Here is a 19,226-nt window from a genome sequence, read left to right on the forward strand (position 1 = left end):
GTTCAAACATTTAAAGAAATCTTACGGTCTATTGATAGAATGGTTGAAATGCTTATTTAAGTACAATGTCAGGGTCTAATAACATAGCAGACATGAAAATAAAGTTGTTTGGGACATTTCTAAAATTGAAAAAATGAACTAAAAGAATTATACGTAAGTTTAATAAAAGGGGGAAAAAAAACGCCTGTCCCATCAGAACTAGGATTATTATTGCAGTTATGTTTGTGGAAAACCAGAATATTGTCAGAAAATATACATAAGTTGTTCATTTAAAGGACTGCTGGTAAACAGAAAATGTAATTTTAACCATCAGGACACACAGAGGACTTCAAAAACAGAAGTCTATTTCAGTATGTGGCATCAAATGTTAAGAGTTTTAATGATTTTAAGAGCTGTTCTAATAATTGACGGAATAATTTTGCTAAATAACTAGCGGATATTTCAATAGACCAGCAATTTTTCGGTGATTGACAGGAAATTAATATTTCCAAGTGCTTCATTTATGAAAAACTTCCTGTTTGGGAAACTTTGCATCGACATAAGTGGGAAAAAATGTGGTCATTTCTTGTATTGTTTTAAGTAGCTAAGATATATGAATTAAAATGGATGTGAAACCAGCTCAGGTTCTACTGTAAATGTGGTTGTGCAGTGTTGGTCCATGAAATATACAAAAATAAGCAAACAGAAACCAGAAATACAACAAAAGTTGATTGCATAACCATGAAGCAGCGGTTTATTGGATACTAATGTGTAGTGACGAGTAACAGGAGAAGAAGCAGCAGGCTAATAAATATGAGGCTTAAAATACATCTAGGAACACAAAGTAGTGCGCTCCACCCACATTTATCAAACAACTCTTTTTTTGCTCTCAGACTTTCAGGATCATCTTCAAATTTCCATCCTCCACCTCAGACTTGAGACAGAAGCCTCTAGTTTTTTTTTTTCTTTTTTTGCAGTTTGACAGAAAACTGCTGCTGCTAACACTGTTGAGATGAACATTTCACTGACCTGCTGATAAAACACTGACATGAAGACAAGACTGAAGAGTGAGACAGACGGAGAATAACAAAAACAGTGCAGGAGACGCGAATCATCGAGTGAAAAGTTGCGACTTAAAGGATCATGAAGCGAATCATCACATCCCGGTAAACCACAGTGAAAGAAACGCTAAACGTTGTTCGGGTTTTATCACTGGAAATGCTGCTGACAAGATCCCACTGTGAGATCAGCAGTTTAGTCAGCCATCTTTGGGACTTAAGTTTTGTGGCATCATGAAGCCATCATCACCATGGTAACAGAAGGCTGCACTATGAAGCATGTTCAACATATCCAGACTTTCTCTGTGTTAGCTGGTTCAACAAAACCTGAATCAGAGATAATAGATATCAGGCAGCTGTTATTAGCTTTATTTTTAACCAGTTTTTCCATTAAAGGAAGCATTTTAAACATCACGTGACTCTTCTCCTGCACAAAATGGACCAATGCCGTGTCGCCTATGTAAATAGGTTGTTATACTGGAGATGAATGCTGGTGGAAAACTGTTAAAGCTGTAAGTGAATATATTTATTTTCCCACTCAGTGACTCTCAGCGGCACATTAGAGCTCTGAAACTTTAAACTTTAGTTATTCAAACATCAACATTTAGGTCTGACTCTGACCCATAATGAAGAAGATGTATAAATGACTAGTTTTTGGACAAATTTAAGTGAAATTAAAGTTAGTTATTGAATATTCTCTGAGCTAAATATCAACATACTGATCAGTATTCTAATCTGTCTTCTATTAGCTGCAGAACCGGAAGGTTAAAACAGACTTGGTAGCGAAAAAGGGCCTGATATAAAAACATATCTTTGCGTTTTCTGCAGATACACCAGACAAACGCATCTGGTTTTGCTGCGGTAGCTGCATGGCTTCTTTTAGTGGGATTATTAATGTACAGATCAACAAGTTTACAGACGGAAGCTCATCTGAGAATCTGAATCACTCAGAGAATCATCAGGAGAACAACTGGTGAAAGAGAGACGCTTTGTACAGTCGATTTAAAGCTAAAACTCTGATCAGAAACTCCTCTGGAGCAGGTTAGCTGTGAGGCATCAGTTACCATGGTGATCTAGTTGCTTAGCATTGTTACCATGGTGACTTAACTGCATCACATAAGTTGCCACGCGGTGATGTGGCTGTGCAGCATCAGTTACCATGGTGATGCAGCAGGTTAAACAGAACCCCAGTGACGACACTAGCACTCTGACCTTAGTCCTGACATATCTGCTGACACACTAATCTCACTTTACAGGAGATTAAATTCCGAAGCTGTAAAATCAAAACCTGTCAACAACCTCACTGCTGACTCAGTTAACAAAGATGTATTTTATAGATCAATAGAATCAGTAATCTTTTCATGATAATCAGAGCAGAGGAAAAATCTGTTTAAAACAGATTTTTACTAAACTACTAGATAAATTATTGATGCTTAATAATCCACCATGCTCTTAACCAGCTCAGTAAATTAAAAACCCAAACTTGTTTGAATATTTCTGACACGTCTCATCAAATACCAGTAATGTCATTTCCCTGTTTATTCTCATATTAAAAACTGTCATTCGAGGTTCTGATGACGCTGCTTGTTGCTGGTTACAGAGAAAAACTCCAGTTTTAATGCAAACATGCTCAGAGCTGAATGAATGAACTGAGAGTTAAGCAGCTTCACCCATTAGTGAATCCAGGAACTGAAACGGAGCCGACTAAAGGAAACACTGCAGCGACTGTCGGAGATGATCTAAAGAAGTATTATTCCCAGTTTTTGTCACGTTTTACGAGCTGATGCAGGCCAGACAGTTCGATGGAAGCAGCGAATCACAGCGCAGTGATGTGAACAGAAAATAGTGTGAGAGAGCAGCGACACAAAGGTTCTCTTCTTCAGTCAGTGACGTTGATGTTTTCCCCTTTTCATTAAAATGTGTGCGTTTTTCCTCAGTAAACTTTAGTCATAAATGGCACCTTTACATGTCGCCGGCTGGTGTGTTTGTGTCGTGTTCTGAGTTGTTGCAGTTGTGAGAACTTGGTCCTAAATCTGTCTGCAGGTGATGTTCGGTCGATCCAAATCCGCCGCCAATTTTGAAGCGACGAGTGAATATTTTTGCGTTTTACCCACGACTGTCAACTCGCATCTCTGACAGATCAAACAGTGTGTCGCACTTTTCACTGAAGACACACGAGTCACATGTTGGGGAACAGACTGATCCACAACAGAACAAATACAACAAGCGGAGATCGCTGTATGTTGGTCAACTGACTGAGCAACATCTCCTGACAGAGCAACCAGAGGAGCTTCTACAGAGACAGAGCTACAGCTACAGACAGACTTCAAGTCAGGTAGGAAGTTTGTGCGTGTTTGTGTACAGGAAGAAGAAGCTGGTCAGTCCCCAGGAGTCCCGGGAACCTTCATCGGAGTGGGAGGAGACTAATGTTGTGTCCACTTGATGCTCTTCAGGTCAATGCCTTCCTGAACCATCTCCCACAAAGGACTGAAGGACAGAAACAGGAAGGAAGAAGAGTCACTAGTGGTGTCTGCCGACAAGTTGTGCAAAAATAGAGTCTGGTGTAGTGACCAGGAGTGGAAACGTGGCATCAGAAACCCACTTTTTGCCTGGTCAAATGATGAGAGCAAGAAGGAATTGATTGACAAAAAACTACTAGAGTTCAAAGTGAGCTGAACTCACCTCATCTCTCGGAGTCTGCGGACCTGCTGGATGCATTTCTCTGCCGTGTAGTCGACCTCATCCTCCGTGGTGAACCTGCCGATACCAAATCTGCCAAAAACACGAGCAAAGATGGAACATTAACCTGCATCTAAATCAACTCAAATCCAACCAGAGAACAAAAAGGCTGCAAAATTAAAACTACAAATATGTCTTCCGGTCTGTGAGTCTCTGTGAGGCTTGGAAATGACAGAAAGTTCAGCTTTAAGTGACACATTCTGCAGTTAGTAGCACAACACAGAACCAGCTAATAAAATACAGTAGAATAAGGATCATAAAAACAGCTTAAATATCCTTTCACTTAATGATTTTGAATTATGATCCCAACTCTGATCAACATTACAATCAAAACTATTAGCAGGTTGATTAATGACCCTCTGAAACCAAAAACCTTCCAGCAGGTTTAAAATGTACACTACCATTCAAAAGTTTGGGGTCACAAAGACAATGTCATGTTTTACATGAGAACTCACACTTTTATTCATGTACTAACATAATTTCACAAGGTTTTTCTAATCATCAGTTAGCCTTTCAACACCATTAGCTAACACAATGCAGCATTAGAACACAGGAGTGATGGTTGCTGGAAATGTTCCTCTGTACCCCTATGGAGATATTCTATTAAAAATCAGCTGTTTCCAGCTACAATAGTCATTTACCACATTAACAATGTCTAGACTGTATTTCTGATTCATTTAATGTTATCTTCAACGAAAAAAAAGATTTTCTTTCAAAATAAGGACATTTCTAAGTGACCCCAAACTTTTGAACAGTATGTCTGTTTGCTTTTTAATTACCAAAATAACACAGTTTATCAGCCAGAACAAAAGCCAAAGCCAAAAGAGAAAGAATTGAAAACTTTGACAGTTCTTCAGTAAATCATGTGCAGCACAGCAACTTTACAAACGAAAAGTTAAACAAATCTCACCTTAAAACGTGATATTTCATTAAAACCATAGTATTCTACATGTTTCATTTGTAATTAAAGGAAAAATAAACCACTTGCTCTAAATGGATTTGGTAAAACCAAATAAACTTTGTGCTTCTCCATGACGCCGTTAATGACTCAGCTGTTAACAGCAGTCTTGTGACAAAAATTCAGAGAGTTTCAGTGGAATACTTAGAAACTGTTGACAGTTCAGAGGGTTAAACTCATGAATAAATAATATTTGAGTGACGCTAAACTTGATTATAATCCAGACTGTAATAAAAAAAAACATTAATTCACTATCAGGGTTACAGTAAGTGTTTGTACCTGATAGAAGAGTGAGCCAGATCTTCATCTGCTCCAATCGCTCTGAGGACGTACGACGGCTCCAGAGACGCTGATGTACAGGCACTGAACAAACACACACAAATTAATTATCATTTAAATCTAAATAAAAGGAAGGATTATTTACGTTAAAGGTCAAACTTTGTGTCTGACCTCCCAGATGACAGAGCAACATCCTTCAGGGCCATCAGCAGACTCTCTCCCTCCACATAGGCAAAGGACAGATTGACACAGCCTGAAAACAGAAACACAAACAAACAAACTTCACTGATAGACCAAACTAAGGTACGGTAAGGTAAGGTGAGCCAAGTTAAGGTAAGATAAGACCAGATAAACTAAACCAAGGTAAGGTAAGATAAGACAAACTGAACTAAGGTAAGGTAAGGTAGGATAAGCTAAGCTAAGTTAAGTTAAGACAAGATAAACTAAGCTAAGGTAAGGTCAGGTTAGCTAAGTTAAGCTAAGCTAAACTAAACTAAGCTAAGATAGGCTAAGATAAACTAAACTAAGGTAAGGAGGTAAGCTAAAATAAGATATGACAAACTAAACTAAGGTAAGGTAGGACAAGCTAAGCTAAGACAAGTTAAGATAAGACAAGAAAAACTAAACTAAGCTAAGGTAAGATAAGATAAACTAAGCTAAGGTAAGCTAAGATAAGATAATCCAAGCTAAGAAAAGGTAAGCTAAGATAAGATAATCTAAGCTAAGGTAAGATAAGATAAACTAAGATAAGGTAAGCTAAAATAAGATAATCTAAGCTAAGGTAAGATAATCTAAGCTAAGATAAACTAAGCTAAGAAAAGATAAGCCTTGGTGAAAACATTTAGGAAATATATTACAAAATAAAAATTCTTTCATAAATAGAAATATTGACATAAATGTTAAAATTGCACAGCTTATCATCTATACCTCACAAGTATTGCGTAAGTAGAAAAAGTACCTGTGCAGAGTATGTTTTAGTACATGTAAGAATAATAATACATAATATTGTACTGCATATTGCACTGCATACATATATAATATTGCAACTTAAAAGTCCAGAATATTCTTCATTCAGAATGTGCCTGTACTGTACTGAGAATCTAAGCTGATGTTGGTTGAAACTTGTGGAATATCCGCCTGAATTTTTACTGCTGCTACTACATGTGTGTGAGTGTTTGTGTGCGTGTGTGTGTGTTTACCAGGGTAGCGTTGTTCTGGATGTCCGTTCATGATGACATCAGGAATCTCAGACATGATCTTCTGCACTAGACGATTAGCGAGCATCGACACTCGGTGATGATCGTACTGCAAACACACACACACATAACCATTAACTGTACCTGTGTGTAACCCCTGCGTGTGTTTGTCGAGTGTTGTGTGTTTGTGTTACCTCCATCTCCTGCTGGGCGAGGCTGCAGGCGGCTCCCAGACCTACAGCCAGTGGGGTCGGCACGGTGCCGGACCGGAGCCCTCTTTCCTGACCACCGCCGTTCTGCAGCGGCTCCAGACGAACCCTCGGCCGGCGACGGACGTACAGAGCTCCAACACCTGAACACACACACATACACACACACACACACACAATACACACACTTTGGTGATCTGACTTCCATGCAGGTTGTTAGTGGAGAACCTCAGGGGTCAGAACTCCCTTTTGTTCAGTCAACTCATGCTGCAGTGAGGCATAATATTTAAAAACTTCATTATATACTGTATAGCAGTTTTCATACAAAAAAAAGAGCAACATAAAGTGCTTTACAGAAATAAAAATCTAATATAACAGCACAAACACCACCCCACCCTCAAACTCAAGTTATCAAGACAAACAAACACAACAAATCTACAAAATACAGGGACTGAGGAGACACCAGATGAGATGATATGAAGTAACATAGATAAACAAATGAACAAATTAACTATCTGTTATTTAAATATAGATAGAAATACAGGTCAAAGATGATGGAAAAATGATTAACATTAAATAGACTAAAATGTGTAAATAAGCAAATAAATAGAGAAATTATTAAACAAAATTAGTTCTAAGAAGAGTAATAAATAAATAAAATTGATCAGAAGTCTGACTAAAAAGGTAGGGTTTGAGTGTGCCTTTAAAAAACCATAACATCACCATTAATTATCATATTTCTTTTTATAGAACGTTACAGTCATCAAAGTTGAAAGAAAGAAAGAAAGAAAGAAAGAAAGAAAGAAAGAAAGAAAATTTTTATTAAACTCTATGAACTCCAAATCCCATCATTGAGGGTTTTTTATACCATTTATCGAGTGAAAACTGTAAAAAACTAAACAAATAAGCAATAAACAAAAAATAACCACCCTAAAAATACTCATCTTTGACACAGCATTCGGTCAGAAAACATCACCAAATCTTAAGCTCAAACTGTGATATTTCATCAAAAACATGTCATAATACAACATAACATAACATGACATACATGACATGATTTGCACTGAAAAGATTCTGTAAAAAACTAAAAATTCTGAGAGCCATGAGGGAGAAAACTTACATTTTTTGATGAAAACTGCAGATTGATAAAAATGAAACATCACGATTTTAGGCTGAGATTTGGAGGTTTGGGGTTTAGAACATCCAGCCTACTACCTTTGGGTCCGTAGATCTTGTGGCCGCTGATGGACATCAGGTCGATCTTCCAGTCGGAGACATTGAGGGGAATCTTCCCGATGGCCTGAGCAGCGTCGGTGTGGAAGAAGACTCCTTTAGAGCGACAGATCTTCCCTGTCGACAGAAAGAGAGGAACTCGGTTTCTGATTTATGCTGAAATGAAACTCCGATCCAACAATGGGATTTATGTGTTGCCATGGTTACCGATCTCCTTGATGGGCTGCTTGACTCCGATCTCATTGTTGACGGTCATCACCGACACCAGAGACGTGTCCGGACGGATGGAGGCCTCCAGCAGCTGAACACAAACAAAGTTTAATCATACAGTGAATGTTCTGTCTGAACGTTCTGCTTGTGTTCTGCTCATGTTCTGTGTGAATGTTCTGCTCGTGTTCGATTTCAATGTTCTGTCTGAATGTTCTCTCTAAATGTTTTGCTTGTGTTCTGTCTGAAAGCTCTGCTAGCGTACCTCCAGGTCCAGCAGTCCGTCCGTCTGGACCGGTAGGTAGGTCACACTGAATCCTTCAGACTCCAGAATGCGACATGAGTCCAGGACACATTTATGTTCAGTCTGTGTGGTGATCACGTGATGTTTCTTGGCCTGGTAGAACCGGGCGACACCCTGCAGTACATGAAGCAACACTGGGTTAGAACCGGTATCTTTAATCTATTCTTGTTGGTTCACTCACTGTTGTTCTGTCCATAACCCGTTAATATACATCTTTTTCAAAAATAGAAGTGTAAAACTGTGGCACTATTTAGTTTGTTGAAGTACAACAAAGTGAACTCTAAATTGTCTGTAGGTGTGAATGTGAGTGTGATTGTTTGTCTGTATATGTAGCCCTGTGACAGACTGGTGACCTGTCCAGGGTGTCCCCTGCCTTCGCCCGAGTCAGTTGGGATAGGCTCCAGCACCCCCCGCGACCCTAGTGAGGATAAAGCGGTGTATAGAGAATGGATGGATGGACAACAAAGTGCAGAACAGAGGAATTTAACAAGTGTGAGCCTCTACATTCGACATGGAACATTCTATTATGTGAACACAAAGCAGAGAACCACATTTGCTGTGGTTCTAGTTTCTGTCGTTGTTCACACAGTTGTAATTGTGAGGCTCGGTGCTTTCAAATGATGCCACCTGGGTTCGATGCCATTTAAAATAAAGTGACAGAATTTTTGTTTCAAAGCATTTTTAGTGGTTATCTCTGTTCCGACTACCGTTTTTTTTTTTTTTTTTTTTAAAGTTCTCACTATGCTCTAAACTCCAGAAACTCCCAACGGGTTGGGAAGGTGTCTCATTTCAACCTAAATTGTCAAAATCACTCCATTTATCCAAACCAGAAACTGTAAAAACAGAAAGAATTGTCAGATTTCCAACCGTCCTTGAATTAATCATGCGTGACGTGCAATTTGGTCAAACGTTTCATTGAAAACACTTTATTCTACATGTTTCATTAAAAATATTCAAAAAATAACCATGTGCCCTAACCAGATTCCGTAAAAAAAAATTAAATTAATAAAAATTCTGAGCTCCTTTGTGCACAAAGAAGCCAACAGTCAAGCAACAAAAATTCAGCTGAACTGCAGGCAGTGTTAAAGGGGAACTTCGTTTGTTTTCAACCTGGGGTCTGTTTCCATATGTCGTTTCGTACATGTTAGTGATGGAGAAATGAATTTTCGACATAGCTCCAGTATTTAGCCAGGCAGGCAGCTTCGCAGCTCAGCTAGCGAAAAGTATGGGGCAGCTGGCCCGCCCGCGTCAAAGTCCACCCTAACATGCTTTTTCCCCACACTGACCGGCTCGGATAGTCTCAACGAGTGTCCCACAACATACTAGAGATGAGAAGTGAACAAAAACCTCCACATTACTTGGCGATCGCTATTTGTTGTGGTCTGTATCCAAATCTCAGGACGCTAGAAAGCAAATCTCGTTCTGAAATCGCGCGAAAGCTATGAAAACAGACCCCAGGTTGAAAAAAAAAAAAAGAAGTTCCCCTTTAACACAGAGCAGAAAGGACTATGAAAACTGTTATTGTGTGACTTCTTTGGGACAATTGACCAAATCTAAGCCTAAATTTATGACATTTCATCATGTCTCATTTAAAAAAGGTCCCAAATAATCTGTGTTCTAAGCAGCTTTAATAAAAAACAAAAAACGTTCCATTCTTTGGTGAAACTAAAAAGCCACAAGTGACCAACAATCACATGACAAAATCTGAGGGTGTTTCAGCTGAACTACAGGATGTGTTATTTCTCCTACACAGAAGAGAAATGAGTATGGAGACCAATTCAAAATAAACAAACGTAAATAAATAATTGAACAAAAAAATAGTTTAATATCTGTAGTAGGTAGCGTCACCATTTTTTCCAGTGTTAGTAACACATGCTGATTGCAGGTATTTTTTTAAATTTATGTAAAATCACTTGTCATTTTTCCCCCCACAGAAGACATTTCTGAGTTCTGTCTCCTTTGTCGTTGTTCTTTTTCCATAGAGGTTCACGACTTTATATTGCAGTAAAAAAATGAAACTACAGAGAAAAAAAACGTGACAATGTGTTTTGTCTCGATCTGTTCTGAACCCAGAACTAAACGAGGCGTTTGAGTGAGGGTGATGATGAGCAGACGGTACCTTGATGGCCATGTTGTTGGACTCTGTTGCTCCGCTGGTGAAGATGATTTCTCTGGGATCGGCTCCGATCAGATCAGCCACCTGCTGCTCAGAGGAAACAACAGTCGGTGGTTAACGTCCTGAAGAGCCACAAATCTGAGTAGTTGTGATCATTTTAAAGAATCGACTCAGACTTTTCGGATCTGGACCACCTGGATCCAGTATGTGGTCCTAAATCTGATTCATGTCTGATCTCTGGTAGCGGAAACATGACAAGAACACTTAGGTTCATGTTTTCATTCTGTTATTCTTGCTTGTTTCACCACCTCACAGCTCTGTAAAACTAAACAAGGAGACGATCAACAACAGCAACGAAGTAAACAGAGAGATGGAAAAGTCTTATGTCGTTTTGACCTTTATGGAGATGCTTTTATTCAAGCCAAACAGGAATAAATCTGTTGTGTTTGTGAGGTGATTCACATGTCAGTTAACCCTGGACAGGTGAGGCAGTTTGCAAACAGAATATTTGATATGAATCGCCAACAAAACAATGACTTTTACGCTTTGGGCAAATTAAGCTTTTAATTTCATCATAATTTACTGCCACATCACCTTTTATGAAGTTGATTTATTGCTTTTTTTTTTTAAACTTTAATGCTCCAAAAATGTTTTTAATTTTGCCTTTTGATATCTGTAATCTAAAATCCAGCTGCTGTGACATGTGAACTACCCTGATGAGGCATCAATAAGGATTATCTTATCTTTAATGCTCTCCAAGTCTCTTAATTGTGTGCCTAAATCTTGTATTTTTTCACTCGGCTACACTGTTATGGAGGCCTTAACAACTCAATGTGCTCCAAATTTAAATTAAAGTTAAATTAATACAAAAAAAGATCAGAACTGAGCATGTAGCACTGAATTTTTAAGGAATAAGAAATTATTTTAGATGTAATAGATGTGAGTTGAGAGATTCTTAAAGCACCAAACTCAAATACAGAGTTTTGCTGATGTCTGTAGTAAGTTTGGTCAGAAATGCACTCCGTTTTAACATTTAATAGTTCAACTAGTGATGCAGAAATCTGTCATCTAATTCTTCCTGGTCAACAAGAACAACTCAGATCTGCACATAAAAGCTCTTCCAGGAAAAATCACTTTTACCATCCATGTGTTTCACTGTGGATATCTGCAGCTGACTGGTGTTCATTCCAGTTTCATTCTGACTCATCATGATTCTAGTTCCTTTATTTCCCCTCAGTCTAAGACAGGATGTCAAACTCGTTCTAGTTCAGAGGCCACATTCAGCCTAGCCTGATCTCAAGTGGTTTAAACCAGTAGAATCACAGCATAAATAACAATCCACAAATAAGCATAAGTCCAAATGTCTCCCTCTGTTTTAGAGCAAAAAAGTACACTCTGAAAATGAATTACCTTTTAACAAAACATTATGAACAACCTGAAATTTCGTGAGAAAATAATTGACATTTCTGCAGTATTATGCCTCAGTTTATCATGTTACAACTGTGTGTGTACAAAGGCACAAAACATTTAGTAGTCTGGAACTGAACAATCTAATATTTCACTTTATGATCAAGACGACAATAATAACTACAAAAAAATGCCAAAAACAATTCAAAATATTAGAAAAATTTAGATACAAAATTACAAAAATGAGACACAAAATCGCATGACACAAAAAAAGAGACAGAAAAGTTACAAAGCAGCAAGAAAATGCACAAACGACAAAAACGAGACAAAAAACACAAGCGAGACAAAAAGGAAACATAATGACAAAAACATGAGACAGACAACAAAAGTCAGACAAAAAAGACAACGAAAACAAGAGAAAATATTACAGAAATGGGACAGAAAATGACAAAAGAACAATGAACAATCCAGTACTTTACTTCATGATCAAAACAACTTGTCATGGTCTAGAAATTATTTTAAATTTACAGTTTTACAAAGTTACAATCTGCAGTTAATGTCTTCTCTGTAATTTTAAGTTTTACAAAGTCATCCTACGGGCCAGATTGGACCCTCTGGAGGGCCGCATGTTAGACACCCCTGGTCTAAGATGTCTCCTTTGTCCTTTTCAGGTTCTTGAAATACATTTAAACTGGTCAGAATGACGTTTGATGTAAATATCTGCCTGGTGGAATCAGAGTTTGGACTCGGTGCAGATTTCTGGAGCTACATCAGAAACATCTTCCGTCTCCCTACCTTCCTGGCCGTCTCCATGGCGCTCTCACTCTCCCACCCGTAGGCGTGAGTCCTGGAATGCGGATTGCCGTAGTAATTCACCTGGTACGGCAACATGGCGTCCAGGACCCGCGGGTCCTAAACACAAACATTAAACCGTTAAGTTCATCTAAGTTTAATTAGAAGTCTCTTTCTGACTCTGACAGCAGCTAACAAAGCCTGTGACCATGACAACGAGGTCGGCAACTGTTACCATGGGAGTGGTGGCCTGGAAGTCCATGTAAAGGGGGCGGAGCTCATCCTTCTCCAGTTCATGTTTCTTGATCAACTCTGCAACACAAAACAAGATTCTGAGAGGAACCTTTTAATACCACATAAAATGAAATGCTTGAGATAAAGATGTGAAAATTATGTGAAACTATTACAATTTTAAAGCATGTTTTGATATGATTACAATATAAAAAACTGTGTTTCACGGAACAAAAGGAATAAAAAGCGTAAATCAAATGCAGAATATTGCCAGACATCAATTCAATTCGGACCCTTTTCCTTAATTTTTTTTAAAGGTAAATGCAATTAAAACATAGAAACATTGTCACAAGGTTTGAGTTGATTTAATATTTCATGTTTGTAAAGAGTAAAGCTAGCCCCTTTTGATTGTTTTTTGTCGATTTATATTCATTTTCAGCCAGCTTTGAAGTTCAGAAGTAAAGGCAAAATTCAAAGAGAAGAATAGAAAAGAAGAGGTGATAAAAGAGAGATAAAAACAGACTACAATGAACAAACACAAAATAAACACACAAAAATACAACTGATTTGAAGAAATAACAATAAACAAATTAATGTCAGTGAATTCGTTCTAGTAAAAAATCTGAATTTTTGTATCTTGAGTAAACATGTGGTCCTTATAATCTAGTTTGATTGAAACGCTGAATGTGAAAATGCAAACTGATCTTATATATTCACTTAAAAGTACAGAATTAAACCCACAACAGCACAATATTAGACATTTCTTCTTGCCATTTTAATTATATTTATAGTGTCCTATTGAAATTATTGATAGTTTAGTGTTTCTCAACTAGTTTAAATAAAAATCTGGAATTTTATTTGCATCTATTAATGTCACATAATATACACATACTCTTAAAAGTCTTGTATATATGTAAGTAATAAAATGAGTCCATGCATGTGCTGCGTCATGTCAATGTCTCTAAATAACTTTTATTATTATTATTATTTGCTATTTTGATAAACAGTCATAAAAAAATACTTTATAAAAACATATATTAAGAACAGATAAACAGACAAAAATATAATTGACTGTAACAAATAATAATAAACTAATTAAATTAGTTAAGAAGCAGAATAAAAAGGTAGAAAAACAAAGGTTTATTGAAAGCTAGCTCTTTATTAAATCATAGTTTTTCAGTGCTTCAATACAGCAATTTCTAATAAATAATGAATTGAATTATTACGACCTAAGTAAAGTTAAAGTATATGAACAACTTGAATTCAAAATCTTCCGTTGCAACAAACTGGTTTTTAGTTTACGTGCAACCACACACACAAATATTTTATTACCAACAGAGAAACCTGAATCTGTGTGCTTTTTTAAAACAACAACAGTCCTTCAGTTAGATTTACTCAGAGTTTAATCAGATTTGTGTGACTAAATTCTGTACCAAGCAGGTCAGTAGTTGTTGAATCATTCTTTAACTATGCAGTCGAGCAGAAAAACTGTCTGATAACACTGAATCAGATCAGAACATATTTGTATTTCATGTTTATTTTATTTCTCTTTTATCAATCTGTCTTGTTGGTTTTACTGAATAAAACAAAAACTTGAGACAGGAGTTTATCAGTTCTCATTCCTATATTTAATAAGTAAGCCTACAATATTCCCATCAGTTTACTGTATTGTAAAGCCATTTCTTTAGTCTTTGTGTGTCTGTTTACTCCTCTAATGTGTACACTAAACCACTGAATTAATGTGCTTTTGTTCACTGAGTCACTGAGTAGTCTCTTTCAGGACAGAAACCTCATGTTACATCTGCTGTACTTTTCAAATTATGAGGCTCAGAAATGATGGAAAAAGCCATTTAAAAAGTACACATTTGGACCGTCCTCTGTGTACCTAAAGTTCCTGTAACTGAGAATATTCAGAGTATGAAGGTAAAACTTCACATGGCTTCAGTAAATAGACTAGGGTTATTGTACATAAAAAAAAATCAGGTGATTCTGAGGAGGTCAGAAGGGAATAGGTTTCAGATTTGGTTGATTTTATATGCAAATATGTGGATAAATTCAACACTAATAAATATTAACCTATTTAGAATAAAATACAGAAAATAGGAAATGTATTTATAAAACGGATGACGTATCAATCCAGTGTCGGTCTGACTCTATCAACATTGACAGTCAACTTAAACATGCTCAGTGAACATGAAACTAATCAATCCTGATCCATTCACTTAGAAAAATACAAACATTTAGTTCTTAATAAGCAGTGAACTAGAAAGGCACAACATTAACCAGAAATAAGTTTTTAACAGGAGAAAACACTTCATATTCATTCTATTAAACATCGTATATCAATCTATTCATGCATAGTATTTGTTTAGTCTTTGAAATTTTTGACTGGTTTGACCTACAATGAATGTTAAAGAAGATTTTAGATCTTACCGTTTGTGTGTTTGTTTTTTTTTATTACAAAAACCCACAAAGTTTAACTCAGAACATCACAATATTTGACTAAATGTTATTGCTAAATAAATTATACTGTTAGCTACATACTGAAATTATTAACAGTTTAATGCCAGTCAACTATCCTGAGTAAAAATCAGGATTTTTTTTAAACTTCTCCTCACAATTATGTGACGATCGGCGTACGTTTGTCTGTCCACCTGTCTGTTAGCAACATTACTCAAAAACGGAATAACCGATTTGGATGAAAATTTCAGGGAAGGTCTGAAATGACACTAGGACCAAGTAATTAGATTTTGGCAGTGATGCTTCTTATAGTCTGGATCCATGGATTTGTTTAAGTTTATTGTATCATTGTGAGATAGTGGGACGGCATCACTGTAACCATGACAACAAGTGAACACGACATCAGCTGCCTGCTGATGATCACATGATTATGATCCTCCTACAAATCCACTCCTGAGGACTTATCAGGACTTATCCGTCAAAAATAGTACAATGAATGAGCAGCCATGGTGGAGTACTGCACTCTGAGAGTTTTTCCTGTTTTTGTTGTGTTTATTGTCTCAAGAATACATTCACAGTTTTTAAAAGTCTAGTTTGATTCAACCTACAGAGAAAGTGAGAAGGTGAACATTCACTTTTACAAAAAGAAAGAAAGGAAATGAAACCTAGAACAACAGAATATTTCACATTTCTTCCTGCTAAATGAATTTCATAGTTAGACAACAAGCACAATTGTTGACAATTTAGTGTCACTCCACTATGCCAAGGAAAAATCTGTATTTTTTGCATCTATTCATCTCAAGAAAACATTTAGTCTTAAAAGTCTAGTTTGATCCAACCTATGCTGAATGTAAACATGGGAACATAACTTAGATATTCACTTTTTAAAAAGTAAATAATTAAACCTGAAACATCAGAATGACATTTTTTTCTTGCTAAATTAATTACATTACGTTAAGTCCAGTTTGATCCAACCATTTAGTGAAACGGTGAATATTCACTTAGAACAACAAAATATCTGACACTGCATCTTGTTAAATAAAATATATTGTTAGTTTACTATTGAAATTATTGACAATTAAGTGTTTATCAATTAGTTTAAGTATTAATCAGCAGAGGATTGGACATTCATGCTTGCTAAATCAAATATATTGTTAGCGCATTGTGAAAATGTGTTCATCAGCTAGTTCAAGAAAAAAAATGCATTTTTTTAGCCTTTATTAAAAAAACGATGACATAAAAAAATGCATTTTTTAGCCTTTATTAAAAAAACGATGACATAAAAAAATGCATTTTTTTAGCCTTTATTAAAAAAACGATGACATAAAAAATGCATTTTTTAGCCTTTAATAAAAAAACGATGACATAAAAAATGCATTTTTTTAGCCTTTATTAAAAAAACGATGACATAAAAAAATGCATTTTTTAGCCTTTATTAAAAAACGATGACGTAAAAAAAATGCATTTTTTAGTCTTTATAAGTCTTGTTTTGTCCAACCTACAGTGAATTTGAACGTCTTAGATATTCATTTTTTAATAAGTGCAAAACAAAAGTAAAGAAAAGAAAGAAAATGCAACCCAAAGCAGCTAAATGTCTGACATTTATACTTGTTAAAGTAGTTATATTGCTAATTATACGTCTTTATATGCAAGTAAAAATAAATGAGTCCATCCATGTGCTGAGTGCCTTCAATGTCAGTTGTCATGTTGCATCAGCTCTCAATAACTGCAGTATTTTTGTTTTACAGTACAGTTAAACAGTAAAATAATGCGCTCTGAAGAACAGTCAGAAACACTTTATAAAAACTACATTAAAAATTCAGATTCCAAAGTAGAAACTCAGTGAAACCCAAAGTGAGTCTTGTGATGACTGAAATGACTCCAACTAATTAAAAAATAGTTCAGATGTTTGTGTTTTTTTTAATTATTTAGTTAAATATTTAAGTGTTTCTAAACTTTAATCCTGGTTCTCTGGTCGTTATTTAACGTTTACCGGCTCCGGTTTAAGGAGCTCTGAAGTTTCCTGTCCCCCCCAATAAACTGCGTCACTTCGGGATTAGCCTCATGCTAGTTGATCGCCGTTAAATAACCGGTTCGCTCCGGGCTGCCGTTACCTTTCTGCAGGGAGCTGGCCGCGGTCCGCTCGGAGCCCAGCCGGAGAGGGAGCCACGAGCCGGGCCTCAGCAGCCGGGAGGAGACGGTCCTGCCCGGGGAGAGCATCTGGTCGGATCGGAGGTGGAGAGTCGCTGACCTCCGTCAACAAACAGCCGCGGGAGCAACAGCCGGAGCAGCGAGAGAACAGGTTCAGACCAGTTCAACCCGCTGGTTTTAGTGGCAGAAAGTGAAGAAATTCTCTGTTTAACGATAAACGTGGTTCAGTGTGGGAGAAGTTCGGTTCGTTCCGAGCAGCGCTGCCGCCTGTCAGTTACATACCCTCCGGTTATCGTCCGTCTGTCAATCATACAGTGTAACAACGAACACGAGGACTTTCGGTTTCAAAATAAAAGACTATTTCACAAACGAGATTCAGAAATAAAATTCAAATCATCCATCCATTCTCTATACACCGCTTTATCCTCACTAGGGTCGCGGGGGTGCTGGAGCCTATCTCAGCTGACTCAGGCGAAGGCAAGGGACACCCTGGACAGGTCACCAGTCTGTCGCAGGGCTACATATAGACAAACAAACACACTTACATTCTTCACACCTACGGACAATTTAGAGTCATCAATTAACCTCAGCATATTTTTGGACTGTGGGAGGAAGCCGGAGTGCCTAAACCCACGCATGCACAGGGAGAACATGCAAACTCCATGCAGAAAGATCCCAGGCCCAGGCCGGGACATGAACCGGGGATCTTCTTGTTGCAAGGCGAAAGTGCCAACCACTACTCACTACGCGGCCCTGGTCTTATCTTACCTTAGACTAACCCTACCTTGGTTTAGTTTATCTGGTCTTATCTTACCTTAGCTTAACTTAGCTGACCTTACCTTACCGTACTGGATCTTCCTCTTTAATTCCCTCTTCACTGTCTTTAGCTCCTCCATGTCTCCTGACCTAAAGGCTAAAGGCAAAATGTCCCAAGATGTCCAAAATGTTAAGTGTTTCATGTGTAGGGTCATAGATTTACAGATTTTCATATAAATGTATTGTAACTTTAGCTCTGTATTAGTTAAAGTAATATCCATAATTTATATAAAAATAATACTGTGGGCTATTGAATTGCAATTAATTTTTAACTTTTTTCTTAATTGAGGGTAAGTAAAGTTCTATTATGATTTAATTTATCTATTTAAAGTTTTTGCTAAAGTTTAACTTTGTTTACCCTGAATGTTGTGTTTGTTTAGTAATAATGATAAACAAACTGTAGTTTTACTGCAGTGCTTCCGCCAGTCTGCAGGTGTTTCTCTCCAAATGTGCTGAACTTGATGCAGCTCCAAGTCGATGCCGTTTCATGGTTGCACAAGTACCGGAAGCAGGAGGCGATACTTCCTGTCCACAGTCTGCTCTCTCATTGGTCGGCCTGATTGTTTTGGTCCAGTTAGGGGCGGGGTCGAAAGATCTATTTGTTTCTTGATTATCTTAATACCATTGTTCACCGCGGCATAGGGACCACAGTTCGTTACATCTGAGCTGACCTGAGCTGTGGAGCTTGTTTGCAGTGGTTTGAATAAATCTGTTTTTCTATTTATACTAATTGTTGCGTTGTTAAGGTGTTAATAGTGAAATGTTGATGGAAGACCTGTATAGGTCCGGTTACGGCTTCACTAAATCCCCTTTTTGAAGGTCGGTGCATGAGTAAACCGGCGAGGAAGAGGGGTCGGTCTGGGCATGATGGGGGAGAGGAGAGTAGTCAAGAGTCAAGAGAAATGACAGATCCTGAGGAGGAGTTTAAACTTATTATTAAGTTTAAGGATAAAGATGGCAAGGCTTTGAACCCGCTTAAACTATCGGATGAGTTAAAAGATAAAATTGGAGCTGTTCTAAACGCCAAGGTTTTGGTGAATGGAAACATTTTGGTGTTTTGTAAATCTAAAGCTCAGAGATCAAAGGGGCTG

The 19,226-nt window shown here is 37.3% G+C and overlaps 1 protein-coding gene across 1 annotated transcript; it reads right to left on the minus strand.

The window, feature by feature from the left end:
- Positions 1-706: 706 nt before the first annotated feature.
- On the minus strand, positions 707-17,640 carry nfs1 (NFS1 cysteine desulfurase). The gene is made up of 13 exons (XM_022213633.2): positions 17,283-17,640; positions 12,713-12,789; positions 12,481-12,597; positions 10,282-10,365; positions 8,124-8,276; positions 7,859-7,952; positions 7,634-7,768; positions 6,404-6,561; positions 6,213-6,318; positions 5,185-5,266; positions 5,014-5,097; positions 3,720-3,809; positions 707-3,524 (listed from the first exon to the last, which is right to left on the minus strand). Exons 1-13 carry the CDS (start codon positions 17,386-17,388, stop codon positions 3,461-3,463), a joined length of 1,350 nt encoding a protein of 449 aa, XP_022069325.1. The 5' UTR covers positions 17,389-17,640; the 3' UTR covers positions 707-3,460.
- Between the last annotated feature and the right edge of the window lie 1,586 nt (positions 17,641-19,226).

This window comes from Acanthochromis polyacanthus, chromosome 5 (genome assembly GCF_021347895.1).
Source record: "Acanthochromis polyacanthus isolate Apoly-LR-REF ecotype Palm Island chromosome 5, KAUST_Apoly_ChrSc, whole genome shotgun sequence".
Taxonomy (NCBI): domain Eukaryota; kingdom Metazoa; phylum Chordata; class Actinopteri; family Pomacentridae; genus Acanthochromis; species Acanthochromis polyacanthus.

Coding starts and splice junctions, on each gene's coding strand:
- nfs1 (XM_022213633.2), bottom strand. CDS start 17,388: ATGCTCTCCCCGGGCAGGACCGTCTCCTCCCGGCTGCTGAGGCCCGGC. Junction 8,277..10,281: donor CCAACAACATGGCCATCAAG/GTACCGTCTGCT, acceptor CATGTACTGCAG/GGTGTCGCCCGGTTCTACCA. Junction 6,562..7,633: donor CAAGATCTACGGACCCAAAG/GTAGTAGGCTGG, acceptor GTGTGTGTTCAG/GTGTTGGAGCTCTGTACGTC.